General features: G+C 39.0%; 1 protein-coding gene across 2 annotated transcripts; it reads left to right on the top strand.

The window, feature by feature from the left end:
• Window positions 1-30: 30 nt before the first annotated feature.
• USPL1 (ubiquitin specific peptidase like 1) lies at window positions 31-16986 on the top strand. Of its 2 annotated transcripts, XM_027677787.1 has the most exons (9): window positions 31-150; window positions 4185-4351; window positions 4858-4986; window positions 6273-6930; window positions 9072-9158; window positions 9576-9705; window positions 10961-11086; window positions 11759-11919; window positions 13448-16986. In XM_027677787.1, the coding sequence occupies exons 2-9, from the start codon at window positions 4253-4255 to the stop codon at window positions 15346-15348; spliced, it is 3291 nt and encodes a 1096-aa protein (XP_027533588.1). In that variant the 5' UTR covers window positions 31-150; window positions 4185-4252; the 3' UTR covers window positions 15349-16986. The 2 variants fall into 2 exon arrangements, with proteins under 2 accessions (XP_027533588.1, XP_027533589.1); XM_027677788.1 differs by lacking the exon at window positions 31-150 and having other exon boundaries at window positions 3913-4280.
• Window positions 16987-18737: the final 1751 nt, after the last annotated feature.

Below are 18737 nucleotides of genomic sequence, written 5' to 3'. Positions count from 1 at the left end.
ATGGCGGCGGGAGCGCGCCGGAAGCTGCGCAGCAACTGCAGCGGCAGCGGCTGGGCGGGCTGAGGCGGCCACGCGCGACGGGGCCCAGGGCTGCGCGGGGAGCCGGGAGTGCCAGGAACCGGGAGCCGCGGGAGCGGTGGGAGCCGGCAGGTGAGAGCGAGGCTGGAACCGTGTCCACTACGGGCCGGGTGGGGGCTGTGGCCGGTGGAGAGTGGCGGCCCCGGCCTGTCCCGGGCCCTTCGGTGTGGCTGTGGCGGAGAGCGGGGAGGTCTCCCGGGTTCCGAAATGCCGACTGAGTATTTCATGTCAGTAGCTGTGCGGGGAAGGGGCGCGACCCCTCCGCTCCCCGTTAACCAGGGACGCGCTCGGTGCGGTGCCGTCTGTGTGTGTCCGTGCACACCCGCCCCTTGCACGGCTTCCCGTGTTCCAGCGATTAACTCTACAAACGCTTTTTTCCTCTGCAGTCTTTCCATAGCGTATGGACTACTCTGGATGTGGATTAAGAACTGAGGAGGCAGTTTAACCATAGGTTTATCTGAAAGAGCTGGACACGTTTCGGTGTGGAAGGGCAGGACCCGCGCACTGGGCTGGACCAGCTGCCTGCCTGCCATCCATCCATCCATCCACCCTTAGCCCCTCATTTCCACTGCCGTGGGGCAGAGATTAGGGCTCTGCCTGCGCCAAGTCTCTTCCCGAAGTCTTGCATCTCTTAGCTGCAGCTATAATAAACACCATTAGTGTAAACCATATTAAAACACTGACTTTTTTTTTCATAAAAACTGAATGTTTTGTCAGCAAAACACGTAGCCTCTATCGCTTCTCATACACCCATAAAAGCATTTGGTATGAGAATGTTTAAGACAAGTCTGACTGAAGAAGAAACTTTTAGAACTTTCTAAACTTGCACCCTAATTTATTTCGAAACTTCATGAGTTTTATCTTAATTTGGTTAGTCTGCGTTAGGCTTCTTTCAGGAAAGAAATTTGTGTTTGCTCCCCCACCATGGAGATTTGCAATTCTGCCCAGCACTTACAGGCTGTGATGTAGAGAGAGTTGCTTCCAGGTCCCTCTGAATGTCACCTCTTCCCCGCAGCCCATCGGTCGCACCACTCGGCTTGGTGTCATCCACAAAATCCCTGAGGGAGCACCCGGTCCCACTGTCTGTGTCCCATTGCTGAAGACAGTAAATGGTATTGTCCCCAGTATGGGCCCTTGAATGACACCACTCATTTTTGCTTTTGGCATAGAGCTTCAACTCTTTGGATGTGGCCATCCAGCCAATTCCTTAGCCGTCTAATAGTTTACCCATCAAACTATATCTTTCCAATCCTTCCCTTTTTTCCTTGTTTTCTGTCTTCTGCCTTGTCAGCTTTGTAGGTCATTGGAGTTTTCATAGGCCAGTTTAACTCACAAATAGCAGAAAAACTTGTGCTTTGCTGAGTTTTCTGCTTTCCTGTGAGTTCGGTTAGCTCATGGAAAGTCTGATGAGTATGTGAGGTATAGGGAAGGTGGGGGGAGAGAAATAGAAGAGAGGACACCCCCTGTTCTGCAGTGAACTGTTAGATTACCTCATGTCCTCAAAGAAGCATAACCATAGCATAATTATAATTACATAATTATGCCATGTCCATAGCATATTTTGCATTATATTTTTCTTTATAAAAGAAGGAAAATAGCATAAATGCTTTAGAACGTGATCCAGTAAGTTTGAAAGTGAATTCCTGTGTACTTTCGCATCTGTAATGCACTTATTACACATGGCTACTACGGATTGTTTCAGTACTTGGTGCAGCAGTCTTTTACTTTGTTGGTTTTTTGGCAGCTTTGTTGATCTGATGCCCAATTTTCATACATTGTGCAAAGATCACCGATAACTTCCCGCAATGTTACAAGCTCTTTGAAAAGTATAGGCAGGCCACTTAGTACCACTCTGCGTATCTAGTACTGGCAGACCTGTTTTATTTGCTTTTTGTGTTTATGTCTTTGAACTGAAAGGATAATTAATTTTTTTTAAAGTTACTATATTCACAAGAGGAATAAAAGTCTTTACTCCAGTACTGTAGTACTATTGCTGGGTGATTATAGCTGGGGGGAGGTATTGCACATCTCAGAACAGAATTTAAGCTTTAAAAAGAAGAGCAGAAGTAACAGAGACTGAACATAACTGAAAAAAACCAACTTGCTTTCCTTTTGAGAGGACTGACAGAGAAAACAGAGACTTGCAAAGGAATTAGAAGGAATAACCTGCAGCTTATTGGTGTTACTAACTTTTTAAGTGTGTGTTTTATTTATGTGGTGAGAAATTTCTTGGAGAATTCCTGTCAAGTGAGCTATGTTTTTTTTTTACAATGGAGAGCTGAGACTGCTTCAGGTCAAGGAATTGACTAAAAGTCCCTTGAAGAGTAAATTTATGTGTTTTAGGGTGTTATCTGATATAACCCATGATATAGATTGATATCTGTACAACTTGTAATTGTATTTAAAAAATCAGCTTCCTGGCTAGACTAAATATATGATAATATAGTTGAGTTGGAGTGTGATAGTGCTGTTGCCACTGGGTGAAAAACCGGGAGTGCTTGCTTTGCCTTTGTAGTCCAGCAAGCATGTGTACTTGTAGCTAGTTCATTACTTTTCACCTTGCATGAGCCCAGGACCGTACTGTTTCTTATGCACCTTCTAGCATTACTTTGAAAACTAAACATGTGCTCTGAGGCATGTGCATTGATATTTTTATGCTCTTGCCTTCTATTCTGTTACAACCACTAGTTTTATAAGTCAGGGTATACTGTCTCTACATGCTGCAGCCTCGTAATTCTGAGAAGTGCTGCTGAACACATTGAGAGTGTCAATGTGGCACACCATCATCTCATTTTGACCCAGTCTTAAGTTGCCCTTGGGGTCTGATTTGAAATGAGTGGTTGCATTGTTCTACTGTGCTGTTTTTAATTCGTGCTCTGTTGGTTTTTAGCATTCTGTCCAGTTCTGTAGGGTCTCGCCTTGCCAAATATTATAAATGCATTTAGGTTGAACTGGTATTGGCGCTGGTCTCAAAGAATGCCTTGAGAAATTTCCCTTTTTGGAAGGAACTAGAATCTGAGTTGTTGCTGTACTGTATGAAAGGGTTGAAAGGACATCATGGTATGAGAGAAGATGCTTTTCAGTGGAAGTATTGAAAAGGGAACAGTTGTGGCTGAAGGAAAGATATTACGTTGATGATTTTGCAATTCAGCTTACCTTAATTCCTCATGCATCTTGAAGAGATACGTATTTATTCTAATTAGTTCCACTGGAAGTCAGCAGGAGCAGAATTGGATCCCTGTAGTTCTACCCCCCCGTTTTGCTGGCTGATTCAAGGTGTAGTTAACCCCAGTGCCAGTGAAAGAATGGACTTAAAGAGCTGCCTTCTGATGTGCACCTGGGTCATATTGAAGTGGTGCTCCACAACTAAGTCTGTGTGTATGTGTGATAGGTGAGAAAAGAAAATTTTGACTCTAAATTTAAGAGTCATTTGAAATAAAATATTCAGTGTCACTTGTAAAATATGCAGTAGAGTTACATAGTAATGATAACTGTGGAAGAGCTTTAGTTTGCGAGGAAGACTATAACATTGTTAAATTAACATTAGGAGAAATTTCCAAAAATGGCAGTAGCAGCAGAATGCCCTTCTGTAGTTAAACATTGTTATGTTTGCAGGACAAACTTCTAACAGTTTATTATGCAATAAATTCACTGTTTTGAAAGATGCAACATTTTTTTGTTGGTTGTTTTTTTAATGGTCCTCAGCACCAACCTATGGCCCCACGTGATCTTACTGTGGCCATTTTTAAAGTTCATTCTTTCTGAGGGTTAGATGCAGTAAGGTGAGATGCCCAGCAAGACTTCTACATTTCTGCAAAGTACAAGACATCTACATTTCTGCACTTGGAAAATATGTGAGACCTTGTAGTGCAAAGAATAGATAAGGTTGCAAATTCAGGACTTAAAGCTGTTAAATCTATTATGTGACTTAATTTAAAGTTTTGAGTTCATAATCTGCACTGGAAAAAAAGTATTTTCCATTAAGGAAATACTCTTCTGAATTCATTTCCACAAATTATACAAGCTGCACTATTGTTGGTATTTTTTGTTTCCCAAACTTCAGCCTAATTTTTCTTTAATTGTTTTATTTACTTCTTATTTTTCAGGAGTCTTTGAAAAATCCTTAGTGGTCATGACATTGTTACAAGTGACATAAGTTAGCCAGTGGCTCAGAATGATGGATACCCAGAAGACTACAAATGGTTTGCAAGTGATTGGAGAAGGGACTGGTATAGGGAAATCGACACTCCACATGGTGGGGTATTTGGGAAAAGTCAGTTGAAATTTGTTTTACATATGTGCAAAGTTCATATTTTTCTCTGTTTTGAGAGATTTTTAATTGGTCCTAATTTTACAAAAAAAATTCCCAAAATTATTTTCCACGGAAATCTATAACAATGGCGAAAGATTATTCTCAGTAGATCAGTGCCTCTGATTTTTTTTACTGGCACTATTTTTATAATTGTTTGCATTCTTATGAAAATTGATTTGTCTTAAAAAGATCTGAACTTGTGTTTTCTGGCAATAAGTGCCCTGTGGTTTAGTTCAAGTAGAATAAAATGTGCATAACTATGTTGTTAAAGATGCCTTACTTTAGTATTTAAATAAAAATATAAATTTATTTAGAACATGCTACCATACAAATATATAAATACTAAAAAAGAAACCAATGTAGTTTACTTTTTCACATTGTATGGTATTATATTTAGAAGTTGCACATTGTTTTTTTTATGCATAAATTTATGCTGCTTTATCTTTCTTGGTTTATCTTTATTTTAGAACTGTAATCCTGTGGAAACAACTGCACATGAGTATTGTCCAGTCTGCAAAGAGAAGGGTCAGATCCAAGCTTTAAGGACTTACCGCATTAATTTTCAAGAGTCCATTTTTCTTTGTGAAAATCCTCAGGTATCACACTAATAAACAGTTTTATTTGACAGTGCAGAGGCCTTTACCTTCAGTGGTTACACCTCTCTAAATTCATGACTTTGGTGGTAGTAAGCAAACTACTGAAATAGGACCCCTTTCAGTCTGTATGTTTGAGTATATTTGCCTGTATATAGAAAAAACTCCATAATTAATCTTTGTACACTGTTTAGGCATCGGTACTTACCCTAAAGAATTAAAAGAGTAAATTAAAATGAATAAAGGAGGAGTTTGCTTATGTAACAAGGGAACACAAGTGGTACTAAATGAATCTTTGTACGAGTCAGAATAGAAGGTGAAAATTTGATGGTCCATGTAACTAATTCATGATTCTTGCAGATGTGAGTTTCCCATTTTTCCTTCTTTATGTCTGGGAAATGCAAATAGGTTTATAATTATAATTACAATGTTTTTCTTTTATTTTTTCCTTTCCTTTTTATGTTTAACCTTAGCTGGATTTCTGTGCTACTTAATATTTGAGTTGTGTGATTTTGCTGCGTCTCCCTTCGCTGCTTCATGTATGTGGGGAGGGTATAGCAATTCCAAATGGACCAGTGCCCTTAAATTAGTAGAGACTAGACTAGATATGTGTCTCTGAGATGCTTTTCCCATCCCTTCCTACTTTTAACTAATTATTGTGTAGTTCTGGAGATTGGTAATAGCTACTTGTTTGTATTCTGGTCGCAGAATAGCTGTATGTATATACGACCTCACCAATACTGGTCTAAGGCATTGGGATAGCCTGAGAGGATACCCTGCCAGTTTGGGCACCAGTAGTCTCTCAGGCATGAGATGATCATGACAAATCTGTACCCTGAAGGAATGCATTTAGTGCAGAATAAGACAAGAAGATGCTCCTTAGCAAAATGAGGTCGTTTTCAGCAGTTGGAAGAATTTACTGGAAAAGTAGTGTTGAATTATCACTACTGATACATTTACTTCACAATTGCTAAAGACAATGGTTGAGTAAAAGACACTTCCTGTCATATATATGTTGAATATATGTATTGACTTAATTACAATATCACTTTACAGAAGTCCTTAAGGCCAGGTTGGATGGAGCTCTGAGAAACCTGGTCTAGTGAAAGAAAGATGTCCCTGCCCATGGCAGGAGGGTTAGAACTAGATAGTCTGTAGGGTCCCTTTGAAACCAAGCCATTCTGTGATTCTACATTCCATTTTAACATTATGTTTTATACCTATTTTTAGCTCTTGTTCACCTGAAATTGCTTTGTACGTTTCACTGTAACTTACTTTCTTTCCTTTAGTGTATCTACCCACTTGGTTATAAACCATTAGACAGCATAATTACTTCTGCTGGTTCAGAAAATCATCAAGCTCCATCTACTCATAAGAAAAGAAAATTGTGTGATACCAGTGACTTTTCTCCTGTTGAATCAGATCCAAAAAAAGCGAGAACTAATCATCTGGTAAATGCTGAGCACGCTATTAATACAGACCCTATTGTGAAATGCTATCAGAATAGCTTCTGTATTCCTAAGTCAAACCTACATGATGTATTACAAAATGACCAGCAGAAACCTGGTAACAATGTGGAGTCTTGCATGCAAAAGGTGGATTTTGAAACAACCACCAAGACCGACAACTACCAAGAAAGTCCACCTAAGTCTTCTAGTCCCAGAATACAATCCTTGCCAAATTCTGAACTTTTATCAACAACAACTGAAATTTCGCTGAAAGAGGATAAAGGTTCCACTAATAACACAGATTTGTGTCTTCAGTGGAGAAACATACATAATCTTTGTTGGTTAGATTGCATTTTGTCAGCACTGGTACACCTAGAAACATTAAAACTTGCCCTGGCAGAAGAATGTAACAATGGAAAATGTTTACTCCAGAAACTTCTAACAAAATATAGTCAAGCAACTATGCTGCTGAATACCTGTAAAAGGAGTAAAGTAAAAGGTGAGTAAATTTAGCTGCTGTTTCTTTTGACCACAAATATGTGGAATTTAGTACAGTGCACTTAAATATGCCTCCGTTCTATTTCAAGATCACAAAAGAATGAGTTACAATTCATTACCATGAATTTGCAGAGTACTGTGCTTTATATAGCAGAACCCTAGTAACCTCTGAAATTGTTTTTCTTGGGGCAAACGTGCACCCTTTGAAAGCATCAAACACTGAGCATCCCTTAAATTGTTTTTTCACGTGCCACATGAAGGTTTTGTGAATTAATATGTAATCTAGCCTTACTTTGTTTCCCTCCCCCTTGTTGGTTAGCCTGTTAGGGTGCTGTTCTAATATTAATCTTCAAAATAATTTCTGTTGTGGTTTATATCCTTATTTAAATAGGCAGTAGTTGCTTTGTCACACCAGGAATAGTAAAGCTGGGAACATATGTTCTTTCCTGGCTCCAGCTGTGCTCACTGAAGAAATGCTTCCCCTGGGGTCTGCAGGCTGCAGTGTAGATGGCAGTGCTTCCTAACTTGTCTCAGTCAAAAGTAGTCAAACACATTAACCTTGTTCATGTGGTCTGGGAAGGTTAACAGATCAGGTCGGCTTAACAGGTTTGAGGACTGTAACCTCTGAGCACAGGGGCTGTGATGGGCAGCTCAGGGCAACCTTCCAGCAGCACAGCTGGACTCAGAGGAGCATGTGTCACTGTAATCTGCTGGTGTGGTCTTTGACCATTTTCTATTCTGTGGATTCAGTTTAAGACTCTTAAACTAAGATCATGGTTTTTTCAGTCCTTTTGAACTGGACCATTGGTGTCATAAGTCTAAACTTCTAAGACATCATCTGTTAGATAATTAAAGACCTCGCTGGTTTGGCAGTACCTTTCATGAATGTCCATAGACATCCCATTAGAATATCTGTGTTTGAATATAGAGACTATAGTCCCAGAACAGCCTAAGGTAACTTGAAGAATGTCATGTCTTTTCTGGGAAAAATTGCAGGTGTATCAAAAGTGGTTTAATCCATGTTATGGGGGGGGAAAAAAACCCCAAATATTCTGAAGTAGTTCATATACTCTGCTTGCCAGAAAGTCAGGGTGCTTGAATTTAGGATTTCAGCTGTTACTGGGAAGCCCTCTACCTTCATAGAACCTGTCTGAGATGTTTTTCTTTCCCTTTTGATGGGCTGTGTTTGCAAAGGAGCTCTGGTGTGCAATAACCTTTAAATGGGGATGTTAAGTATTGGAATATAGTGTTGTTTGAGAGAACTTAAACCTTTTCATTTTCAGGAGTTGCTGCAAAACTTTGTTTGGGTAACAGTGGGGAGGGGATTGGATGAAGACTATTGTGGAGAAGAGGTGTAGAATTTATTCTGCCTTTCTGTGTAGTTTTTCAGCATCTCTTTTATACAGCTGCTTTTAAAAACAATAGAAAGCAGTATAGCTGCAAGAAACTTCTGTTTTCCTTTTTTCTGTGCATAGAGTTGATATGTAATAAACAGTTTCAACAGCTATTCTAAATACATCCTTTAATTTCTGCAGGTTATGATCATGATTGTGTAGTAGAAGTTATGTTCTTGCTTGTGCTTAAAAGAGTGTGTTTGTGTGGAAACAACATAACTTGCAAAATTAAAATACATAATAAGATACATGAGAAAAATTATTTTTAAGTGTAAAATTATTTTCACTGTTTTAAAGGCTCACTTAGGAAGTTAGTATTTAATCTGAAACAGTACATTTAAATGTAACATTAGAAAGTATGTAAGCAAATTTTCCTGCTTTTGCTCTTAATGTTTAGGTTTTAAAGTTTGCTCTTAATCTCTGAATCTGCAGGATTTGTAATATGTGGTCACAGTATCCTTAAAAATTGTTACTATCTAGCTGTTGGTATGCACTCTTAGCCATAATTTAATGGCTAAGTTTTTAGTTAGCACACTGTAGTAAAATGTGAGTAACTTGTGTAAATTCCTCTCTAATTTTCAAATCAATTAATACCAAGAATTGACTGTTTTACCAAGTTTCAGGCAAGTATGGGTCAATATGAAAGGCATCAGTTTGCAGAGAAAGAGTGCATGTTAGGGGTTACATATGTGTATGAAAAGGTGGGAGTGTCACACATAAATACATGAAGACGTATTTTTTTCTGTAGATGTTCTTCCAAAAGCAGAATCTCATCTCAATGAAGTCAGAAACTTAATGTTTACACAACTTCAGCCTCGGCTTAGGTGTGAATTGGGTAAGTACTTAGTGCAGCCTCTCAGTATTTACTTTCAGGAAACTGTATGTAAAGCCTTTTCTGTCAGTACCTAAAAGTGTGTGTATACACATGCATGCAAGACAGTCTGGAAATACATTTGCTTGAGATGGTAACGTACACATACTTTATAGAATGATCAGCTGGTTTGTCCCTTGCCTGTTTTGACTTTTTAGAGAGCATATTCCCATATTTGTAATTATGCTGTCGTCACAAAATTGTCATTGATAACAACCTAATAACATGGATCAATCCCTTTGCTGTGAGGATTAGAAACAGAGCCTTGAAATGATAACTGAAGTTTAAATCCTAGCAATAAACTTATCTCCTTCCTTTTTGAAGTACTGAAAGGGGATTTCAGATATTCAGTGACTGTTTTTTTCTGCCCCATCTTTAAAGGTAATATGGAGAATCCAGTGTTTGCACTCCATCTACTCTTACAGTTGGACCAACAAGCCGAGAAACTATTCTTGCATTCATTTTCATGGAAGTTTGAATGTGTATATTGTGGCTACAAATACCAGAACCGGTGAGATTTTTAAGTAGCTTCTATACAGCTGTTCTACCCTACCTTTTAAAATCCATATATGATAGTTGGCTTTCTTCGGATTTCCAGATTTTATAAAGCTTAAGCTTGTTGGTGGAGTTGTATGTGATCCACTTTTTTAGGTTAGCATTTGCAAATAGTTTACTGCTATTATGTGTCTTAAGAAACCATGTTATCAATTAAGAAAGAAATAATAGGTAACACTGCGAGTCTATGACTACACTGGCTCTGGTATTTTGCTGAGAGTATTCAAGTTGTTGTGGTTCTAAAGAATATATGCTTAATACACTTTTCCTTTTGAAGAATACCTATAATATTCATTTGGATTACAAAGAATCAGAGATTCTCTAACTTAATTTATCTATTTTAAAATAGTATTACAGGGAAGTAATTTTTTTACAAATGATTTACTTCTGTGTAGCTGCAGGTACAAGCTAGTAATTTGGGCCCCTTTTAGAGTCAGCAGAAGAAGAGACACCTTCAGAAGACAGCTCACTTTATTTGGAAAACATCTGTTTCTCTCCACTGTCTTAGGTTTATACAATAAAATTCCAGATTCCCAAGTGAAATGAAATTAATGCTGTCTGTTACTCTGACAGTCAACAGGTAGCTCTGGTTAATAGGATGTGTTCAATAGCCTTGGTTACATACTGTGCTTTTTTAAAAGTTGAAAAATTTAGGTTAGGTTGAATATAATGGAAGTCCTTTCTGTGGCTAATGAATGAATAAACTATGTTACTTCACTTTAATATCCTGTACATTGTATTTTCATACAATATAACCTCTGTGTAATCTCTGCTATGAATGTGCTGTTTTTTAAAAACAAGACCTTGTATAACATGGATTCTGAGGTAATTTGTTACGCTTTCTTCTCTTCTTGAGATTTCATATTAGCTAGTAAATTATGTGGGTTCTAGTACAAGCTCTGTCCTGTGTTGGAAAGGAAATGGAGATAAAACATGAAAAGGGAAAAAGAACAAATAATCAAATAATGTGAAACTGAAGGCCACAGAGCTGCTGAAAATAAATTGTGACTGATACTGTTTGGGAGAACTGAATTCAGTGCTGACTTGGATGTGATGCAGTCACGGTGAATTTCACACAAACAGCCTGAACATGAATAGAATTTGGCTTTGCCATAATGTTTTTCTAACTTTTTTTTCCCAGTAAAGTATGTATATTTATTGTTTTCTGATCTGCAACTCAACTTACTCTATTTTTTTTTGTGTGTGTCCAGATTTAAGAAAACACTAACAACATTTGCAAATATAATCCCTGATTGGCATCCACTTAACGCTGTTCATATTGGACCATGTAATAACTGTGGTGATAGATCTCAAAGACGACAGATGGTTTTGGAAAAGTAAGTTTGAATATATGAACTTGAAAATAAAATACATACAATTCTGAGACTTCATTTATTGAACGTATGACTTTCAAAACCAAACTGTGATTTGGGTTTGCAGAGATTCTAAACTTTAAAATCTGATAAATACTCACTTTTTAATATTTTAGATCATTCTTAAATGCTGAAATGGCAATTAGTGTTTAATAAACGTGAAACATAGAACATTGTTTAACATGCTGACCAGCGCATGTGTTTGATCCGGGTCATAAATACTTATATCAAGCAGTATATACAGAAAAATTATATCCAGTGTCAGCCTTTCCATAGCCCCTGCCATTGGTGAATAAAACTTGCTTGATCATTTGTTTACTAGTTTGACTTGGGAACAATATCCTTTCCTACTGTGATTATGGCACAGTTTTCTCCTTTTTTTTTTGTTCCCCCCAAGTTTTTCCTCACTCTCCAAATCCCTTATTTGATGGTGTTTTTTCCCCCTAATCTATAACAAAGTGTAATATCCAGTTGGGATGTTCTTTTCCCTTGACTACTGTGCAATCTGAAGAGTCCTGTGAGGAAGTAGAATATAAGGGCAGAACCACATACTCTTAGAGAAGCCTTATTTTTTCATTAGGAACTTTTGCCACTGTTTTATTGTAATAAACTGGTTCTTTATTGTTTCTTTGTCAGAGTACCTTCAATATTAATGTTACATTTCGTGGAAGGCTTGCCACACAACAACTTGAAGAAGTATTCATTTCAATTTGAGGAAGACACTTACCAAATAACATCAATTGTTCAGTATCAGACAGATAAGAAGCACTTCATAGCCTGGTCTTTGAATCCTGATGGTAAGAATCAGAGAATGGGTAAGGTTGAAAGGGACCACAGTGGGTCATCTGGTCCAACCTCCCTGCTCAAGCAGGGCCATCATAGAGCACATTGCACAGAATTGTGCCCAGATGGTTCTTGAATATCTCCAGTGAGGGAGGCTCCACAACCTCTCTGGGCAACCTGTTCCAGTGCTCGGTCACCTGCACAGTAAAGAAGTTCTGCCTCATACTCAGGTGGAACTTCCTCTGCATCAGTTTATGCCCTTTGCCTGCTGTCCTGTTGCTTGGCACCACTGAGGAGAGCCTGGCTCCATCCTCCTTGATACTCTCCCTTCAGATACCTATAGACATTAATGAGGTCCCCTGTCAGTCATCTCTTCTCGAGGCTGAACAGACCCAACTCCCTCCGCCTTTCCTCATAAGAGATAGGTAAGGTAGAGTTTATAGTTCTTATCTTTATAATACTTCCTAAATCTACATGAAATACTGTTTTATGAGTTACTGCAGTAATCTCAACAGTTGATATATAATAAAGATTTCTTTTGTCTGCATTCTAAACTTCATATTAAAATGATGTGAATAATTGGGGGAACTTGTTACTCAAAGTGAAGGTTTAGGTTTGGTTTAACTGATTTGTTCAGCAGTGTTCTGCCCTACAGTGCACTCACTGGCAAAAGTAATTTGGCTAGGGCTTTTTCTGTTTATAACTTCGTAAAAGTTAAAAAATTCAGTCTGACCATGACTGTGGGACAAATAGTATTGGTTATTTTGAAACCAGAGATTCATCCATTCTTGGCTGGAAGCAAGGGAACCTATGGAACTGTAAGCAGTTTCTTTTTATTTCTGAACTTTACGGCACCTGAGGAGTGGGAGGCACAAATCCATGTTAGAAACATTACTAATGGTAAGATGGATGGAAGCTCCATAATCAGAGAAGGTGAAAAGTTGATATTTTGGTACTCATGCTTCTGTAGAAAGAATGGAGTACAGTCTTACGAAGTGTTGTGACAACATGAAAATCGTCTTAATCATACTGCCAGAGTTTAAGAAATAGAAGAGGAAGCAGCTGGGAAATGCATAGTTAAGAGCCTCCTATACATCATATATATCTGTTTTTAAGTTCTTAAAGCTGTAAAAGATTAGTTCATGATCCATGAACAATTTGCAGATGATGAGATAAGAGTATTAAAATGAGCAGTTTCTCTTAAATCCCCATGCTTCCCACCCAGGCAATGTAAGGGTCTACAGAGGAACTTAATTTGAGAGGTGGTTCTTACCTCAGACCTGTGAGACAAGGTGTCTCAGCCAAAAATCCCTTAGCTTTGTTTTATGTTTGACCTACTCTGACTTGTAATAATACTGCTGCAAGTTCTCCTTGTGTTTGATCTTTTTACAGTGGAAGTCTCCCAGTTTTCTCTGTAGAAAAACCCTCTGTTTTTTGCTTGTCAGGGGAATAGGTTAATAAAAGTACTTGACAAGTGTGAGGATAGTGACTTCAACTTTAAAAGTCTCTGAGTCTCTGCACTCGTTGCTGTTTATTTTTCAGGAACTTGGCTTGAATGTGATGATTTAAAGGGGCCATATTGCAAGAGACATAAAAGATTTGAAGTTCCTTCTTCAGAGATTCATATTGTTATCTGGGAAAAGAAACCATCCCATGTGCCAGAAGAACTGAATTCACAGTTCCAGAGTAAAAATATTGAAGATTTTCCTCTTAATAACATACAGTCAAATTCCATGGTGCTGCACTGTGGTTTTGATAACACTGTAGGCAAAACACCTGCAGAACAGCACAAAGAGGATTCTGTGAGAACTCCAGAGAAGAAACAGCAGCGAGTAGCTGAGGGTGAAAGTATTGTTCATCATGGTTTAGAAAATCTGGCACACGATGATCTCGTAACACTGATGCTTGAAGAAGTTCAAATTGACTCGGAAGGTAAATCGCTGCCAAATGGACAGATGGTGGGAAATAACCTTATTGTTGAAATGGGCACACTGCAACAGCAGGAACCAGCTTTTTCACTTAACACTCCATATACAGGAGAGCTTGCTGGAACTGGTCTAGCTATGAATAACAAATGCATATTATATGAAAATTCCAACATTTGCTTACCTCTAGAAGAGTTGAACCCAGCAAATATTACTCCTCCGGTTCTCAAAAAACATGACCCTGACTCATCTGACTCATCACTTGCTCAAAGAACAGATGACAGAACTAATTTAGCTAACAGAGAACATGGATTAAATTCAGAACTACAGCTGAACAAGAAATTGTCAGCAGTAGAGAATACTATACGAAAATCACCTGACTTGAGATATGCAAGCAAAACTGTCATTAATTCTCAAGTTGACAGTTCTGCTGCGAGTAATTCTGTTCAGCCTTCACACAAAGACCAAAAAAGAGGATTTGTCGGAAGCTGGGTAAAGAAATTATTAAGCAAGAATACTTCCTTTATGCCTTCAAGTGCCTCAGTTCTCAAGAATGAGAGAAGTTGCAAAACTCCCTCAATGCAAAAAGTGAGTGAAGTGAGGCTGCCAGTTAAGGGCGCAAGTAACTTTGGTGGATTTCAAAGCAGAGGTACAAACAAAACTGAGACCCCAAAGTCACTGGCTCCTCAGAGTAATAATAGTCATCCTTTATCAAATTACAAAGGATTTTCTCAAAGCAGTCGTCTTCCAACAGCAAGGCATACCACTATTGCAGGTCCAACTTGGAATAAGTCAGGAAGTACACTGGGTACCTCAGGTAAAGTGACTCAGTGCCATTCACTTGGCTGTAACCCTGGGAAGGCAGAAGAGTCAGATAGTGACAAAACAAAAAAACTTCGCCTGAAACTGTTAAAAAAACTGAATGCTAAAAAGAAGAAGTTGGCTTCACTGGATAGACTAGCAGTGGAACAAATGAAACAGGAAAATCCTGTGAGTGGATACATAAGCACCCCATCACAGATTGAATCTCAAAATGACAGTGAAGTATTGCAGAACTTTTTAAGGGAACTGCAGTATCAGATTGATGTCACAAATAATGAGTCTGAATTTAATGCAAACTCTGTGTCAGGGTGCACTACCCATAGTAACACTGATGAAATACTGGCAGAGTTACTGTCCCCTACTTCAACTGTTGCTTCCTTAGAGGCTCCAAAAAGTGAAGATGAATGTATGTATATGGAGATGGTGGATAGTAGTGTTGCAACAACAGGGTCTGATGAGAAGACCGGTGTGCCACATGCAGCAGTGACAAGTGAGGACCACAATTACTACAGTCCTGTAAAGGACACTAATTTGGAACTTGATGCAATAAACAAACCCAGTGGGAAAAAACTTGCTTTTGAAAGTCCTACAAGTGAAGATATACTTGAAGACCTGTTCTCCATTTCAGCACCAAGCTCAATGGCAGGTGACATAGATTTACCTCATTTTGATGAAACCCTGTTTGAAACTTGGTAAATATTCGTTTTCTTGGTTTTAAGTGTTTTTTTCAGTATTATGTATATTTTGAAACAAAGCACTACTAAGTTATATTTTCTAACTAGTTTAATTGCACACTGGCTGTACTTGAACAATTTACATTTGAGGTATTTTTTTTCTTAAAATTTTATTGTAACAAGCAAATCAGGTTTTAATGAATTTTATTGTTCTGAGAAGCAGTTATTTTAGTTGTCAGATTTGATGCTTTTTAATTAGAAGCTCTTATGAGTCTTAATTTTTGCTTGTTTTAATATGGAAAACATCCATACTCTAGTGAGTTTGAAAAATAATAAACTTCAGTAGTCTTAATGATGCAATGGTGTAAGAAATATTATTTATGTAGTAGTCATTTATTTTACAGGATCACTTCTGAAGTTATTTTGTCTGACATTAAAAAAAAATTTAAGTACCTTCTGTAGTCAGGGAATTCTGCATCCTTTGATATGAAGATTGTTTGTAACATTCTAAACTTGAAGCTGGCATTCTCTTAGGCTGGCATTCAGCTCTTTACAGAATTACTGTTCTACAAGCTCATGCTGGTGTATATACGCCTTGGATCCAAGGAGGGATGGATACATGGTAGAAATTTTCCTATTTAAAGTTACAGCACGTACTGAGATTTCATCCTGCAAATGTAATTTGGCAGAATATGCTTCTGAGCCAGGTTACTTTTTTAAGTAAAATTAGTAACATTCAGTCCAGAGTGCATCACTAAGAAGGAATGTCAGATGTACCTTTTAGTTGTTCGTAGCTGCAAAATCATTAATAAAACAAAGGTTTTTAAGAATTAATTTAACTGCAAGTTAATGCCTATAACTGTTGTAACTAGGACTTGGTCACGACTAGAGCAGTGCACTCTTGTCCGTATGTGAGAGTGCCAAGGAGAGGCAAGGTCAGTAGGAAGAAAGAAATGGGAAAATGTAGCAAGACAGCAGTGAGTAAGCAGAGGGATTCACACCTTGGTGTTTCAGATTTCGTATAGATTTGGTTTTGCTAGATGGGAGTATTTTAAATGCATAGACACAGCTGAGGGTATTATATGCCAAGTTAGAGTAGCTGTACATTTTTCTTGTTCTCAGAAATAACTAAGATTTTATCAGCAAGTCTTTGTCACAGCCATTTTTAGAGGTGTTCTGCATTTTTTCATTCTTTTAGATTCCAAGTTCAAAACATTAAGTCCTCAGTCTTACTATTCCAATAGGTGCAGTTGAACATAATTGTTATTACAAGGCATGGCTGCAGATTTTAGTAGTCTTAGATTGTTTGAACTAGGTTCAAAAACTGTTTGAAAAATTGTCAGTGGCCCGCAACTCTCCATGTCAAGTTATTTCTGCTGCAATTGTGTACATTTTCATCAAACTGGTACTTCAGGCAGTGAATGGTTTTATTCTTGAAATACAAGTCTTTGTGAAGAACTTGAGCTTCTTCTTTGTTTTAAATACTGTAATTGGTAATGTTACAATAGAAAACAAATCAGTGGATTCTGAATGTTAAGTGCCGGTGCACTGCTGGTGAAATGTTTGCCTGTTTGTGAATTTCCTGATCAAAAAAAAGCTGACCAAAATTAGAGTTTGATTTATCCATTAATAAAAAAATACGTGCCTCTGCAAGACTTGAGGAAGGTCATAGCATTTCCATGTGGAATTTTCCAACCAGTAGGGTGTGTGTATGTGTGTGTGTGTATACATATATGTATGTATGTATGCAAACCAGTAAAAGGCAGCATCTTTCCCAGCCCTGACTGCTTGTCCTGGAGCAGTGGGGAGCTGCCTTCAAGTGTTGGTACCATCAGGGACTGACTGGGTTGCAGCGACCTGCGACTGTGCAGTGGGAGCTCCTTCACCCCTGGCCCAGAACATGACACAGACCCAGGGGTGAGTAAAGCAGAGAGCCTGGGGTTGGCAATGCGGAATGCATAGGGCAACAGGAGGAAGACACCCTGATAGAGCATGAGAAAGTCCTGGTGGTAAGGATTATAATGAGGTTAATAGCAGAGGAAGGGGGCTATGTGGGCACACCTGCTGTGAAGATACACCTAGACTGAAGCAAGGACCTCTGGTCACCACTGGCAGCCCCTCTGCAAACTGATTTAGGGACACCTCGGTCTGCAACTGCCTGGGATTTAGTGTGGGTACACATATATATAGAAGCTCCAAGAGCAAATAAATAGCACTTGAGATTAAAGTAGGTATGAAAATAAATCTGTTAGTGCTGCATGTTCCTGGTTGCCTTTTTTAAACTAAAAATGATACCGTGTAGATTTGTTTGTTTCCATAAATGTTTTACTGCCTCTCACTAGCCTGTGCAGGTGAGAATTCAGCTGAGATTGAATGACAACCCCATGACTAAAGAAACTGCTTGGAATTTGGTGGCTACTGGGCATTTATATTGAGACTAGTTTTAAAATACAGCTTTTTATTTGCCATGAAGAGAATACAAAGTATTGTAGTAGTTTTTTGTCAGTTAGAAATACACTAAGTGGGCAGAGAGCAAGCCGAGTTTAACAATCAGAAGTTACCAACTGCATTATGGTGGTTTCATCAGTGTGCTAGGGTAAAGTTCCAAAAGTCTAATGGCTTTGAGCACTGCCATCTTCACCACTAAACTATATCTCCAAGTGCCACATCTACACGTTTTTTGAACACTCCCAGGGACAGTGACTCCACCGCTTCCCTGGGCAGCCTGTTCCAGTGCTTGACAACCTCTTCGGTGAAGAGATTTTTCCTAATATCTAATCTACACCGCCCCTGATGCAGCTTGAGGCCATTTTCTCTCATCCTGTCACTTACTACCTGTGAGAAGAGGCCAAACCCCACTTGGCTACACTCACCTTCCAGGTAGTTGTAGAGAGCAATCAGGTTACCCCCCACCTCAGGCCTCCTTCAGGCTAAACAACCCCAGCCCCCTCAGTCAGTCCTCATAAGACTTGTGCTCCAGACCCTTCCCCAGCTCTGTGGCCCTTCTCTGGACATGCTTCAGCACCTCAATGTCTTTCCTGTAGTATGGGGCCCAAAACTAGACATGGTATTCCAGGTGCAGCCTCACCAGTGCAGAGTACAGGGAGGGACAATCACTGCCCTGGTCCTGCTGGCCACACTATTGCTGATACAGGCCAGGATGCCATTGGCTGTGGCCACCCGGACACACTGCTGGCTCATGTTCAGCTGCTGTCAATCAGCACCCCCAGGTTCTTTTCTTCTAGGCAGCTTTCCAGGCAGTCTTCTCCAAGCCTGCAGTGCTGCATGCATTTCTTGTAACCCAAGTGCAAGACCTGGCACTTGGCCTTATTGAACCTCATTCAGTTGGCTTCAGCCCATCAATCCAGCCTGTCCAGATGCATCTGTAGAGCCTTGTCAGTCTGTGTCTTC

Source organism: Neopelma chrysocephalum, unplaced genomic scaffold (assembly GCF_003984885.1).
Source record: "Neopelma chrysocephalum unplaced genomic scaffold, ASM398488v2 Primary Assembly neopelma1_43, whole genome shotgun sequence".
Taxonomy (NCBI): domain Eukaryota; kingdom Metazoa; phylum Chordata; class Aves; order Passeriformes; family Pipridae; genus Neopelma; species Neopelma chrysocephalum.
This window is presented reverse-complemented; position numbering and strand designations above follow the sequence as displayed.

Coding starts and splice junctions, on each gene's coding strand:
- USPL1 (XM_027677787.1), top strand. CDS start 4,253: ATGATGGATACCCAGAAGACTACAAATGGTTTGCAAGTGATTGGAGAA. Junction 6,931..9,071: donor TAAAAGGAGTAAAGTAAAAG/GTGAGTAAATTT, acceptor TTTTTTCTGTAG/ATGTTCTTCCAAAAGCAGAA. Junction 9,706..10,960: donor GGCTACAAATACCAGAACCG/GTGAGATTTTTA, acceptor GTGTGTGTCCAG/ATTTAAGAAAACACTAACAA.